Raw genomic sequence first — 15,690 nt, forward strand, 5'->3', positions numbered from 1 at the left:
TACATTCGTGTGACTTCACCCTAAAGGCTTCATTTGCACACTAATAAGCTATTAAGTAGCTGAGTAGTTACTTAATAGTTTATACAAAATGATCACTCAAAGCTGTCAATCAAACTGTCGTTTGAGCGATCATCGCTCCGTGTAAATTGGCCTTTACTTAGACCTAGGGCTTCCCTTGTCATCCGGAACATCGGGTAACAAAAGAATGTCATCATTGACTATCAAAGGCAGCCGTTTCAGCATCATCCCATGAAAGGCTTGTATAAATGTATGTCGCCAGATGATCCAACGCACTGTGACACAAGCTGCACTGAGGGTACAGTAGGCTTCGTTTACAGTCACAATGGAGCTTTTCCTAGGTTCTCGGAGCAGACTTCAGTGGTTTCCCGCAATCCCTAATCATAGAATCGTAGACTGATCGTGCCATTGGGTTGCCAGATCGCAGGTGGAGTCCCCTTTGATCATTCTGTGGTCACTCACGACCAGAACAATCAAAGGCTTAAACATCTGGAACTGACAGTTTCACCAATCCTGACTGTTAGAGCAAAAACTTGGCTGTCATTACAGAGTAGCACAAGCACTCCAGGATTGTATTGGACACCCCTGCAAGGCCCATTTACACGCAAAGATAAACGTTCAAAGGATAGGTTGTGAGCAATTGTTTTGCATAAACATCTAATGGACACTAATGTTCATTAGCAGATTATCACCTTCATTTGCATGTAAATGAGCCTTAGGAACTCTCTGCAGAGAACAGCAGGTGGTCTGTCTGCATCCAGCTCCTTTGTTCTGCCACGGGGGTGCTAGCTGAATACAATGTAGTCAGCGCCCTCGTGGAGAACACAGCACCCTGGACAGCAAACACAGCATGCAACTTCTGTGTTACTTCTCTCCATCTGAATGATGGATTTTATGCTTACCTAAAAATCATAGTTCAGCTGAAGAGTTAAAGATGGGAGCATTTACACACAACGATTATCGCTCAAACGATGGCTTTTGAGCGAATTTTGAATGATAATCACTGCGTGTAAATGGGCCTTTAGGTGTATAATCAATTGCTAAGAGATTAAAAGGACTGTTCAGTCTACCCATACAGACCTACAACCCGAGCACAGGGTCAATACGTGGCTGCTTGCTTCCTCATGCTATTCCAATAAAGAACAGGATTTTTAATTAATGCTGCCTGGTTCTTCTCCTTTTCTGCATTGAAGACCTACAACCTTGACAGTTTGTGCAATTGTATCCAGCCTAGGTAATCCTCCTTGCCCTGCGGTCTTTGTGCTGCCTGGAAACTGAATGCCCAGAAATACAGCTCATTGGATTGTCTGTAGGGCTATTTAGCGACTAATGACACTGTCCATACTTGTATGCAATGCATCTATAGGTGTTACTGTATAGAGTTACATATAGGGAGAGATTCTTGTGTTTTGTGTGCTTGGATTTTGCACTTGATATCAGAGATATGACATCATTGCCGCACGTCTTAACAGTTAGGTCCTCGGTTTAGTTACCGCAGGATTTCTGGAGATACATGTTCTGGAGGAGACGTAGAGACGCGTCTGGACGGAGAAGACGTCCCCTGTCCCGTAGGAGGTAACTAACATCCATCTTTGCTGAATCCTGCCGGTTTTCCATATTTCTTGTAAGATCTATGATTGCTGTCAGTGACTGGAAGCATTCTTGTTTACATCCAGACCTAATTCTTTCACAGCTGAGTCTTTAGTACAATTGTATCCAGTCTGGACCGTCTTCTGTGAGATGGACCAGACTGGTACATTTGAGCTGCACCGATACATTGTAACAACCTATAAGGACAGAGAGAGATTTGTGCTGCTGATGTGTTTACATTAGCTTATAAAGGATTGGCTAGACTGGATACAATTGTAACAAACCCTCAGCTGTAAGAAATATCCAGTCTGTACAGGTTTTCAGCCTCTGGATGTACACATGAAGGGATACATTCGCTGACAGCAAATGGCATAAAATGCATAGAGATGTAATATATTAAAAAGCTGCAGAACTTTACATTATGCAACAATTAAAAGGGGTTTCTGGGACTTAAAAAATGTAGACAATACAAAAAAAATGTGTACTCCCCTGCTGCAGCACCTCCCTGTTGAGCGCTAGAGCTCTGTTCCCCGCCGCTTAGAGCTCTGAAGAAGTTGGCGGGTGGTCACATGCCATGCATTGCGCACATCAGCCAATCACAGGCTTCAGCAGCCACTGAAGAATCACAGCTGAAGCCTGTGATTGGCTAAGCAGTCATGTGCACAATGTATGGCACATGACCGCACTCTGGATTTTTCTGTGTTCTAAGCATCCAGGATTCCAGTACTGACAGGGAGCCAGTGCAGCGAGTGAGTATACAATTATTCTTTATTTTATACCATTTTAAGCCAATAGAAATTTTTTAAGGCCCAGAAAACCCCTTTAAAGTGTTTTTCCAGTTTTGGGACAAAATTCTGAGAGGTGCCTGGTATATTACCTAAACTTGTTTGTCTCTGCTGTCCCCCCTAACTACTGGTTTCAGGACCCTTTTTTGGCCCTTCAAGGTGACCAATGCAATCTTCAGACTACCTAATCCCCATAGTGAATTGGTAGTATTAAATTACCCATACACTACACCTGTTCTTTAATTGGCCAGAGCTGCTCATGTGATCAGCACTGGCCAATCAGAGAGCAGTGCAGTGTGCATTAGCTAGATAGAAAATTGCAGCAGCCAAGTTGGACGTCCAAAATCGGGGTCAGAACTGGTGGATCGGACGGATGGCGGAGAAGAACAAGTGCAGGTAATACTCCCCCAACCCAGAACAGAATTTTGTCCTGAAGCCAGAGGGTCGCTTTAAGCTTTATTTGTATAGCATAAAAAAGGTAATAGACGAAAATAAAGTCATATTCTTTATTTTGCACTAATTGTTTGCATGTTAACATCTATCTAGAGTAGACTGTTGTCAGTAGACGAGCTGTCGGGGGAAGGGGGGGGCGGTAGAAATCAGATGGGAAAAAAAGAAAACCCAATCAGCTATTTTCTTGAGATGGGCCCATATGTGTTGATTGAGGCCCGATGCTATGGCTATCTATTGATATTACGGGGTGTAGTCTGGTTTAATGTTTACTGCATGATTAATATCTGCACGCAACTCGTTATCTCCAAGTAATTATATGGGTGCATTCAGACGGGCGAGCGCAATATCGGTCCGAAAATTTGGGACTGATATTGTGCTTGTAAGATTGCGATTGGAACTTGCCCGTGTAAGTATACCCTAAGGCTGGATTCACACGAATGTATATCGGCTCGGTTTTCACGCCGAGCCGATATACGTCGTCCTCATCTGCAGGCAGGGGGGGGGGGAGGATAGAAGAGCCAGGAGCAGGAACTGAGCTCCCACCCCCTCTCTGCCTCCTCTCCGTCCCTCTGCACTATTTGCAATGGGGAGAGGCGGGACGGGGGCAGGGCTAATTCTCAGCACTTAGCCCTGCCCCCGTCCCCCCTCCTTTCATTGCAAATAGTGCAGAGGGGTGGAGAGGAGGCAGAGAGGGGGCGGGATCTCAGTTCCTGCTCCTGGCTCTTCCATCCTCCCCCCTGCAGATGAGGACGACGTATATCGGCACGGCGTGAAAACCGAGCCGTTATACGTTCGTGTGAATCCAGCCTGGATCCTTTACAAGCCCTTGTATTTGGGAGAACCTGTAGTATTTTACTACAGTGTGGCCTTTGCTACGTCTGTGCTATACATGATCTCATGCGATAAGCTTCTTACCTGTATCCTCTCTGTCCTTCATAAAGAGGAGAATGAGTTTATCTTATACGCCATGAGAAACGCCATTTACCGGCATGACCTATCCTCTGGAGTCAGTGAAGAGCTGCCGCTAAAGGGTCTGCGGGGGGCCGTGGCCTTGGACTTTGACTATGAAAGTAACTGTTTATATTGGGCCGACGTGACGTTGGACATTATACAGGTAATGGCTTTTCACTGCCCGGTGTCACCGTGTGCTCTATCCCAGGATGGCCCATTATAATGTGCAGGAAGTTACTATGTTTTCTCTTTGTTGCAGCGACTCTGTCTGAATGGCAGCTCTGGGCAAGAGGTCCTTGTCAGAAGTGGCCTGGAGACTGTGGAGTCCTTGGCTTTTGACCCCCTGAGCCAATTGCTGTATTGGGTCGATGCTGGAATAAAAAAAATTGAGGTATGAGTTGGTATGTATTGTGTGTGAATTTGCAGGAAATACAGTTCTGGCACTATGGCAAATTGGGCAGCTGTTTGTGCGCTGTTTAAAGGGGTAGTAACTTTATACATACATTACTTATCCTGTACTGATGGTGAATTACATCCTGTGTTGTTGCTTCAGAGTTGCATTCACGATTCTGCAGGCTTCAGAGCTGAAATTTGCCTGGCTCAGTATCTGCACCCCTACAACTTCATGACCCGCTCTTTCTCCATAGCGCTCTGCCATTTTCTTTATTTCACCCTCCCCCAACAGAGCTGCTGTTTCCTGTGTATGCCTTTTCCCACCGAGACACTGGCCTGTTTTGACCTTTTTATTTCCCTGGTATGCCTGCTGTACTTACACTGCACCTCCCATATCCTCTTGAGCACTGGAGGGGACACCATTGCCCTGAGCTGAAGGGGCTTCGAGAGTGAAGAGTAGCAAATATGCAGCAGTGTGGTCTGGGGTCTGGATTGATTTAGGCTCCCTGCACGCGGACGGAAATTCTGCGGCGGGACTTACCGCAGAATTTCCGCCTGTGGAAGCTGCCATGGGATTGTGTTAGAAAACGCAATCCTCACTCCCCGGCCGCTGGCTTCACTCTGCGCATGCGCCGGCTGGGCGGCAGTTGGCACATCACAGAGCCGGAGCCGTGGGAGCAGGTGAGTGCCGCGCTAGTCTCTGCAGGGGCTCGAGTCGGGTCCCGGTGTGAGAATTCAACCTGGCCGTCTGCAGGCGGCCTTAGGCTTCTGGTTCTTGTGTCTGAATTGTGTAGGCTGCCATTCATGGCACAACTTTATGCATGGCACTTAAGGAAACATTATATGGTACACTTTTATATGATACACTCTCTGCTCTATGGCACTATTTATTATGGGGCACTCTCTGCGTAGTGCTGTTTACTGTGGGGTACCTTAGGGGCACTATGTGTATGGCTCTGTTTACTATGAAGCGCTCTCTTATATTGCATTTTGAGTACCTAGGGGTCTTTAGTATCACAGCAGATACATTGGCGCAGCAGCAGGTTAGGAATCTCTGAAGATAGTGTAAATGTGCTGGACAAGTACAAAGCCGAAGAGCAGCAAACTCTGCAGAGACGACTTGTAGCTGGAAGAAGTTGTAATGGTGATCTGGGCCAGATTGATAATATAGTGAAAGTGAATGACTTCAAACAGAGAAGCCATCACTTGCCAGTCACTGGATTTAATTGTTTATTCTGTGATTGACTGTCAGTATTTAATTACTGTAATAATCCTATCTGCAATGTGGTGATATCCCGCAGGCTGCCTGTGTGCTATCTGACCACTGTATAAACACTGTATTCAGTCTCCATATGGAGCTATTCAGGCTTGTTAGCTTACATCCATCAACTACATTTCTGTTTGCCAGGTTGCCAACCCTGATGGAGACTTGCGGCTGACTATTCTTAACTCCACCGTCCTGGAACGTCCCCGAGCTCTTGCTTTAGTGCCTAAGGAAGGGTGAGTAGAGTTGTAGATGAAGCAATCAGAAGAAATTTCTCAATACGGGACAATAAATCAGTGGGGTACTATATGATTTTAGTATTCATGCCAAGTCCTCTAGAGTAGACCACAGCTTCTTAACGTGGGGTATGTGTACATCAGGGGGCACACTCCATATCCCCATTAACTGACCCCATGCTGAGCTTTTAAGAAATGCAGCGTAGACTCTGATCGCAGGCCTTGTACCTTCCAGCAGTATAACCCCAGCTCGGATCTAAGTTTCCTCAAATGGAGGGGAACAGATTATGTCAGGAGCTAACCCGGGCCCTGCAAGGAGTTTGGTCCCTATAATGACACAGAACCTACAGTTACATCCTGTGCATTCAGGGTTTGTATGGATGGGATTGAGAGTCGAACCTGCTCCACATCTGACACCCACTGGCAACAGCTACAATCACTTTTAAATGCCCAGATTGGTTTTGCGGGGTGCCGAACAGCCCCTGCAATGAGATTACATTATACTACAGGAGTGATCAAACAGTTGCAAGTTCAAGTCCCCTAAGGGGACTAAAAAAGAAATGTAAAAATGAGATTAAAAAAGTTTTATTAATTATTAGAAAAAATAAAAGGTATTAAAAGTTTCTCCTTTTGCAATGTTTATAATAAAATCTAAACAAACAAAAAAAACTATAGACATATTTAGTATCACTGCATCCATAAAAGTCTGACCTATAAAAGTAACACATTATTTATCATCACCCTGTCTCTAAGAAAAAATGTAATAAAAAGCAATTAAAAGTCATATGTACTTAAAAATGGAACCATTAGAAGCTATAGGATGCAAAAAAATGTGCCCTCACATAACTATTTCGACGGAAAATACTTCCTTAGTCAAACCTCACCTGGAATACGGACTAAGGGCTTATTCCGACGTGCGTATATCGGCCGGGTTTTCACGCCCGGCCGATATATGCTGTCTCTCTCTGCAGGGGGAGGAAGCAGTCCGGGTCTGGGGAAATGCACTGAGCTCCCGCCCACTCTCCACCCCTCGCCACTATTTGCATTGGGATGGGGCGGAACTTAGCTCCGTCCCCATCGAAAACCCGGCCGATATACGCACGTCGGAATAAGCCCTAAGACATGGACAAACTGGAGCAAGTTCAGAGAAGAGTTACCAAGATGGTGAGCAGTCTGCAAATCATGTCCTGGGAGGAACGGTTAAAGGATCTGGGAATGTTTAGCTTGCAAAGAAGGCTGAGAGGAGACTTAATAGCAGTCTACAAATATCTGAAGGGCTGTCACAGTGCAGAGGGATCAGCCCTATTCTCATCTGTACAAGGAAAGACTAGAAGCAGCGGGATGAAACTGAAAGGGAGGAGATACAGATTAGATATTAGACAGTGAGGGTAATCAATGAGTGGAACAGGTTACCACAGGAGGTGGTGAGTTCTCCTTCAATGGAAGTCTTCAAACAAAAGCTGGACAGACATCTGTCTGGGATGATTTAGTGATCCTGCACCGAGCAGGGGGTTGGACCAGATGACCCTGGAGGTTCCTTCCAACTCTATGATTCGATGAGAGATCTAAAAACATTACGGCTGTCAGAAGTTGGTGGCCGAAAATGTTTAAATGCTTTTCAAAATATATTTTATTCTTTAAGAGAAGTCCAACTTAAAGACAACAATATACATTTGGTATGGCTGTAATTTATAGAATAAAGTTATCATGGCATCTTTGCTGCAATATGTATGTCATAAAAACAAGACCCCCCCCCCCCCCACACACACACCGCAGAGATGGCCGAATTTCATTCCACTTTAGAAAGTTTTAAAAGTTTTCCAGTACATTATATGTTGTATTAAATAGTACCATTGAAAAACGCAACTCTTCCCGCAAAAGACAAGCGACATTGATGGATAAATAAAGGAGTTATGATTTTTGGACAGTGGGGAGGAAAAAACAAAGATGGGGGAAAAAAAGGGCCGCACTCTTAAGGGGTTAAATAACGATAATTAACTGTTGTGAGTGAGGATTTAAAGAAATAATAGGGATTTCCTGTTCACCAGCGTAGAGTATGTGGCTTTGCTTGGAGAGGAGCGCTGTTGGTGGCGGCCGCGGTCCGTGGCGAGCAGACTCCGTGTATATTTACTTATAATCCCACATCCTGATGAGATGATTATAATGTTTAACATTCGTGGGATCCCAGAGTGACGGAACCGTTTGCTTCCACTTCAGTATGTGATAGATGATGAGACTGAGTCAGCTCCAACTGTCCGGAGGCCAAACAATGCGCAATCAGGCCGTATCCACACACGTTTAACATCTGAGTTGGCACAGAATGGGACCCATTGATGGGGATGCAGTCATTCACGCATCTGATTTTATTTCATGTCCTATTTCAGTGTGTTGTTACACATTAGCTCCCATTAAAGTCAGTGGGGGCATGAAAAAAACATCACACTGCATTGGTGTATGCAGTTTTTTTTTGTTGCACCAACTTCAATGGGTTATGACTAGAGATGAGCGAGCATACTCGCTAAGGGCAATTACTCGATCGAGAATTGCCCTTAGCGGGTACCTGACTGCTCGGAAGAAAAGGTTCGGCTGCCGGCGGCGGGGGAGAGTGGGGAGAAACGGAGGGGAGATCTCTCTCTCCCTTCCCCCCCCCCCACTCCCCCCTGCTCACTGCTGCAAATCACCTCTCACCCGCGCCAGCAGCTGAATTTTTTCTTCCGAGAGGGCAGGTACTCGCTAAGGACAATGCTCGCTCAAGTAATTGTCCTTAGTGAGTATGCTCGCTCATCTCTAGTTATGACCTAATGACATCAACAGGGCCAACTTGTTTTTTCTTTACACCCATGAAAAAGGGATTACACGCAAACGACACTCACACATTAAAAACGTGACAAAATCTGATGAGGAGAGCATCCAAAAAAGTGTGCAGAGATACCTAGGGGGTGAGTGGGTCATAGTCTCTCCCCAAGGAGAGCACGTAGAAGTGGTGTGAGAAGACCCCTAAGAGGTGAGTGAGGAGACTTATTAGGCCATGCACACTCCTCTTGACCCACGTTACAGGCCTCTCACTAGCCAAGCCAGAAACCTACTGCACACTGATGAGGGGTAAACGCCCCGAAACAGTTGTCTGTGTATGGATTTCTTACTTGGTTTCCTATTGCCAATCATTGTTTTACAGACTTGTCAAAGAGTCGTACATTCATTTGCAGGAATGCTGCCATCCAATAGGTGGCGCTGCAGACGTATTGTTCCATCTTCCTTATAAAATCTAATCTATAACGCACTTGCAGTGAAATCAGTCAGTTTTTTACTGATCGAATCACACTCACCTGTGTGAATGAGGACTTAATTATTATACCAAAAAGGTCAAAGAAAGGGCCCCCATAGAAACATCTGCTCTGTTCACATCTGCAATGGAGGCACCGTTCGTGGGCCTCCAGCAAAGTTCTGTCCAGGAATATGCAAGACACCATAATGGAAGTTAGACGGACTCCAGATTTAAATTGGAAGCTGAGGTCTCATCAGAGGCTCAAGCTGCTGTTGCATCCATCTCCCATGCTTTACACTACAGCATTGCTCCATAAAGGCACGTCTATGATCAGTGACTCAAATGTCCCTTGCACTGCCTAAATCCGCTTTGTGTCTCATTAGCACCTGCTTGTTCAGATTGATGACTTATGAACTGCAAGTAATTAAATCTGCAGTGAGATTAAACTGCAGCAAATAGAACGAGGGAGGAGCCTTGATAAGGGGGAGGAGCCATGTGAGCAGCTTTAAGACAGCATTAGTACAGCCATATATGTTCCCGTATGGACCTTATTCACAACGACCCTTGTGCGCTGTTCTCAGGCTCATGTTCTGGACAGACTGGGGAGACGAGCGGCATGGGATCTACAAGAGTGAGATGGATGGATCAGGAGTGATACACCTGGTCTCCGATGGCATTAAGTGGCCCAATGGCATCTCTGTGGATGAGAATTGGATCTACTGGACTGAAGCCTTCATGGATAGGATAGAGAAGATCGACTTCAACGGCCAGCAGAGGCAGGTAGTCTTGGACAGTCTGCCCCATCCATATGCATTAGCCGTGTTCAAGGTAAGCGAATGAATGGGGTCTTCCTTTTACCATGTGACTGCTTAGACCCTGTGAAGCCCTAACGCTCCTTATATTACCACTGACAGAATCAAATATACTGGGATGACTGGTCCCAGCTCAGTATCTTCAGGGCCTCCAAGTACAACGGAGCTCAGACAGAAGTTCTGATTAATGGCCTGTCTGGAGTGATGGACATGAAGATTTTTTATAAGGGGAAATGGACAGGTAATGTGAAATAAACAAAAACCTCTGTTCATGCTGCTTATGTCTACCTATAAACACCATGCAGGCAAAAAAAAATCTTTGGGCACCTTTTGGCTCCTGAGTCTATAAATTTAAAGGGATAGGTCATCAATAGTTGATTGGCCAGGGTCCATCGTTCAGAATCCCCACTGATCAACTGATTGAAGTGACAAGTGAGCACCACTGTAACTGCAGTCCATACCAGGCACAGCACCATCCATACATTATATAGCAGCTGTGCCTAGTATTGCAGCTTAGTTGAATGGGCCTGAGCGGCTCTCAGGCCATTTGACGGATGAACATGACTACACATGCTAGCGATGTCACCCTAGCATTGCAGCCTCTTCAGTCAGCTGATCGGCGGCGATCCCAAGGGGTGGACATTTCCAATCAACTATTGCTGACCTATCCTGAGGATAAGTCATCAGTGCTGCAGTCCTGAAAAACCGATTTAAGGTCCAAATAATAATACTTATGTTATCCTGCACTGATCCAGAGTTATATCCTGTATTATGCTTCAGAGCTGCGCTCACTTTTCTACTGGTGGAGTCTCTGTGTACATACATTACTTAACCTGTACTGATACTGTGCTGAGTGAGACAGGACTTAGTTAACAAATCAGTTTTCCTCTGTGAGCTTGAATCTTAAGTATCAGCACAAGGGGAGACTGTATGGGTAACTACTATAGGTGGTGTTGAACACATAACTAGTCCACACAACTCCAGACCCAAATGCATGAATAAAGGATTGCAGACTCTAATGTGCAGAAAATACATATGCATATTGTGGTGTCTAGGAGTTGTAGTGGAATGAATTCAACTACTAAGTGCTCCACTGATTGATGGTGTTTAACAGCTGATACTATCTACTTACCCACTGTCTAATATAGTAATATGTCCTATATTTACAAAAGAAGGATTTGATGAGGATCCTAAGATAAACATTCCCATACAGCCACGAGCTTGAAAGAATGGTCAACACCATTCAAGTGCAAACTGTAAAGTGTTTAGAGTGAGAGTGGATATAGTCCGATATAGGGGGAACAAGTATAAGGGCATCACCCATCCTGTATAAAAGAATCAAATACGTTATGGGGATGACCGGTATGAGACTTGTGCTATAAACTTTATTAGGAGATATTGGACTACTTCTGTGACGCATTTTCTACTGAAGAATCACATTCATTTAGCGTCCTGAATTTAATTCAAACTCTAAACACTCTCTGGAAACGCAACACTATACAGTATACACCAGCGTTTCTATGATATGTCATCAAATAACGTGATGCATATGAGTATACACTAAGTGGGAACCCCTGATATAAATACATATACTTTTCTGTGCAATCTTCAAATAAAATAAGTATCCAATTTGAAGAAGCACATTAAGGGTGGAAAAAAAAATTTAACATCAATTTCTTCGAAAGGATATATATATTTTTTCACAAATATAAAGGGTTCCCAAAGGATCTTTTGAAACGTTCAATCTTTTTTTAAACCTATTATTTCTAGTGTGTCCCCGACTAGATAGTCTTTTTATTGTATCTTTAATAAAAGTTATTTTTTAAATCCTATTCGGTGAGACGATTTTTGGATTAATAGGATAGTTGAGCCACGGTGAAAGTACATTACTTAACCTGTACTGATTCTGAGTTACATCTTGTATTATACTACAGAGCTGCACTCACTATTCTGCTGGTGGGGATCACTGTGTACATACAGTACTGATCCTGAGATACATCCTGCATTATTACTCCAGAGCTGCACTCACTATTCTGCTGGCGGAGTCACTGTGTACATACATTACTTATCCTGTACTGATCCTGAGTTACATCTGTATTATACTCCAGAGCTGCACTCGCTATTCTGCTGGTGGTGTCACTGTGTACATACATTACTTATCCTGTACTGATCCTGAGTTACATCCTGTATTATACCCCAGAGCTGCACTCACTATTCTACTGGTGGAGTCACTGTGTACATAAATTACTTATCCTGTACTGATCCTAACTACATTCTGTATTATAATCCAGAGCTGTGCTCACTATTTTGCAGCCTTCAGAGCTGAAATCTCTCATCATTCCCTCTTTATTCAGTGTCTGAGCAATCCGTGATACAGGTGGTAGAATACAAGAGGTGGTGAAATATCTTCCCCCCATTAGTGACCACTGAGATCTGTCTGTCTTCCCACAGGAGCGAATGCTTGCACTGCAAACCCTTGCCGTCTCTTATGTCTGCCCAAGGTCAACAACAGCAGAGTCTGTCAGTGTCCTGAGGGAGTGAAGGAGGAGACGTCGTCCTCTGGAGAGACTCAGTGTGAATGTCCACATGGCTACCAGCTGAAGAACAAGATCTGTGTCAAACAAGGTGAGTGCTGGGGGTCAGGCTCACACGAGCGGGTCGTATTCCGTATGCGGAGGGCTGCAGCGGATTCTGGCTCGGAGTCTGGCCGGTGACCCTGCGTATGGCGTGGAACTGTATTGTGTATGACCGTGTGCTCCCGCAGGCGGTCATGGGCAGTACAGCTTTTTCTTTGTATGCATTTCCTGCATCGTCGCTTAGCGATGACGCGGGAACCGCAGCTTATATGCAATGTACTCGCGTATGAGCGGCGGGTATATCCGCGACCATATAGCACAATGAGCTCTATGGTTGTGGATTCCTCTGTAAAACACAACTAGCGGCGTTTTATTTTCCACGTGTGGATTACGCAATTCCTACCCGCTGATGTGAGTGGAAGGGTGTAATCCAATGTATTTGATTGAACTGCGAATCATACAATCGCAGGATCCACAATTTAAAAATCCGGTTGCGTGAGACCGGTCTTGTCCAGAGATTTGCAAAGTTAGAACATGAGGGTCACTTCGAAACTAATGCCTCCTGTCCGATTATCTTGGCACATGACCTCGGAGTTGGATGTCAGTAGAGTTTGAACGTTCTCGCCAATATCTGGTAAATGTTGCCGCGTGACAGATGGCAGCAGGGGGCAGTCTGACAGAATGGGTAGAAAGCTAAAGATGTAGCTGAGTTCCACCATGCAGAAATAATTGCACCCATTGACATTCGTTGACGCTTCCTGAATGTTTACGGAGACCAAACCGTAGATGTTAGCGCAGTGAGGCGGTGGACGGCGCGACTCAACCGTCATGAAAGACGAACCACATTCCACCGTGAAATGGAAAGCATCTCGATCAGCTCATCCATGCAAATCGGCAAAATATAACCAGGGAGCGGCGTAGGGGGCGGAGTATAGGCTTCAGTTCTCTGGAAATGATGATCCGCTGATTCCTTCGGATGAGCCGATCGAGACACTCTTCAATTTGAGAAGAATCTGCACTAGCGGCAGTACTTGGAGTAGATATACTGTATACTGTATAGATATACTGTATACTGTATAGATACTGTACTCCATATACAGTAGATTGATCACACTTTATAGCAAACTGTGATGATGGTTTGTGTAAAATCAGATCTCCAGGCTCCTCCCTCTTTTTGTAGGCTCCTCCCTCCAGTCTTTGCACATCAGATTCCTGATCGTAAAATCTCACTGGTGATTAAAATCACTTGTGAAATAATAATTGGCTATACTTTTTTTTTCTGAGCTTGTGCTTATAAACAACCAATCCTAACAAGCAGAGCTGCAGTGTAAAGCATTGGAGAGGGGTGCAACAGCAGCTTCATCCTCTGCTGAGACTATTTCAGAGTCCAGCAGACAATGGCGGAGCCGCTGATGATATCTGTGCCGTAGTAGAGCGTGCGTCCGTCAGGATCCGTTTATACAGGGCTGTATCATTTTGGTGGTTTCTGTGCATTCTTGCAGGGATGACGTCTTTTTTCTTTGTTTCTTTGTAAAATGCAGAGAATTCGTGTCTGCCGAGTCAGTACCGCTGCTCCAACGGGCACTGCATCAACAGCATCTGGCAGTGTGACAACGACAATGACTGCGGGGACATGAGCGACGAGAGAGACTGCCGTGAGTCGGACATCGCTGCCACATCTCATCTGCCCTCTAGTAGAATGCATTCACCTCTTCTACAGTCAGGCTCTTCTATCCTGAAATGACTGATACCAGCGAGTAATAGATAGTATTCATCCGTCCTACAGTCAGTCTCTCCCCACTGTGAAATGGCTGATACCAGGGAGTAATAGATGGTATTCATCCGTCCTACAGTCAGTCTCTCCCCAGTTTGAAATGGCTGATACCAGGGAGTAATATATGGTATTAATCTGTCCTGCAGTCAGTCTCTTCCCAGTCTGGAATGGCTGATACCAGGGAGTAATAGATGGTATTCATTCGTCCTACAGTCAGTCTCTTCCCAGTCTGGAATGGCTGATACCAGGGAGTAATAGATGGTATTCATTCGTCCTACAGTCAGTCTCTCTCCAGTCTGAAATGGTTGATAACGGGAAAAATAAATTGAGGAGAGGCTGACCATAGGACATGTGTGTATGCTTCCTGAAATGGCTGATAACAGAGATCAATAGATTGTATTTGATCTATCTACATTCAGGCTCTTCCATCCTAAATTGACTGATACCAGGGAGCAATAGATGATATTCATCCGTCCTACAGTCAGTCTCTCCCCAGTCTGAAATGGCTGATACCAGGAAGTAATAGATGTAGAGGCTGACCGTAGGATGTGTGTGTATGCTTCCTGAAACGGCTGATAACAGGGATCGATAGATTGTATTCATTTGACCTGCCTTCAGCGTCTCCTCAGCCTGAACTGGCTGATAACACAGAGCAATAGATCAAGGAGAAGCTGACTGTAGGGCATGTGAATAGCCTGAAATAACTGCTAGCAGGGAGCACCCAATTGTACCCACTAGCCCAAGGCCAGCTGCACATGACCGGGTCGGATTCCGTAAGCGGGAGCCCGCAGCAGAATCCGTCTCTGACCGTGGCCGGCGACCCCGTGTACCTGATTTCTTGCCGTCGGTCATGCGCAGTACAGTTTTTCTTTTTTTTTAAATCAATGTTTTTCCCACGCCGTTGCTAGGCGATGATGCGGGTACCCGCGGCCTATCCGCACTGGCAATGTCGGTTTTAACAGCGCCCGTTCAGTCCTCTCCTACAACATCTTCCTTGTACAGCGAATGGGAAAGACTGAGCGATTCTCGTTTGAACGAGCCAGCGATGTATCTGCCTGCGTAAACCGGCTGCGTGAGAGCGAAGCAGCTAGCCGCGACATCACCCGCTCGTTCAAATGATAATTGGTTAGTCTAAAGGAACCCTGAGGCTGGCTTCACACGGGGGGGGGGTTTGCAAGCGGAATTTCGGCAGCGGGCATTCCACTGCAGAACAGCCACGAGAAGCCTCCAACCCGCACCAGAGCCGGCGATAACATTGACCTGCTGCGGGATGGAATTCCATGTCAGTTTCCGCACGGTTTTGTGCGTGTTATTTCTGCAGCTTGTGGGCGAGATTTTCAAAATCCGGGCCACTTTGCTGCTACTAATTCTGCGGCAAATCTGCCCCGTGTGAACCCCACCTTACAGCCGGTCTTAAATGGCTGCTAACGGAAATATACACCGCATGTATTGTTAAAATCCATATTTCTTTCTTAGAAACCGCATGCAGTTTTTGATGCTTTTTTAATTGCGGCCGAAATTCATGGGAACACAGCCATAGCCTTTCCTCAGCCTGAAGGGACTGGTAACAGGG

General features: G+C 45.4%; 1 protein-coding gene across 1 annotated transcript in view; it reads left to right on the top strand.

Moving 5' to 3' along the window:
- SORL1 (sortilin related receptor 1) overlaps nt 1-15,690 on the top strand; it is a 111,383-nt gene that overhangs the window by 49,694 nt on the left and 45,999 nt on the right. The window contains exons 16-23 of the mRNA XM_066606690.1: nt 1,508-1,593; nt 3,788-3,960; nt 4,057-4,188; nt 5,599-5,690; nt 9,537-9,783; nt 9,870-10,008; nt 12,219-12,392; nt 13,885-13,998. Coding sequence (XP_066462787.1) covers nt 1,508-1,593; nt 3,788-3,960; nt 4,057-4,188; nt 5,599-5,690; nt 9,537-9,783; nt 9,870-10,008; nt 12,219-12,392; nt 13,885-13,998 — 1,157 coding nt within the window. The remainder of the gene's footprint in view (nt 1-1,507; nt 1,594-3,787; nt 3,961-4,056; nt 4,189-5,598; nt 5,691-9,536; nt 9,784-9,869; nt 10,009-12,218; nt 12,393-13,884; nt 13,999-15,690) is intronic.

Source organism: Eleutherodactylus coqui, chromosome 6 (assembly GCF_035609145.1).
Source record: "Eleutherodactylus coqui strain aEleCoq1 chromosome 6, aEleCoq1.hap1, whole genome shotgun sequence".
Lineage (NCBI taxonomy): Eukaryota > Metazoa > Chordata > Amphibia > Anura > Eleutherodactylidae > Eleutherodactylus > Eleutherodactylus coqui.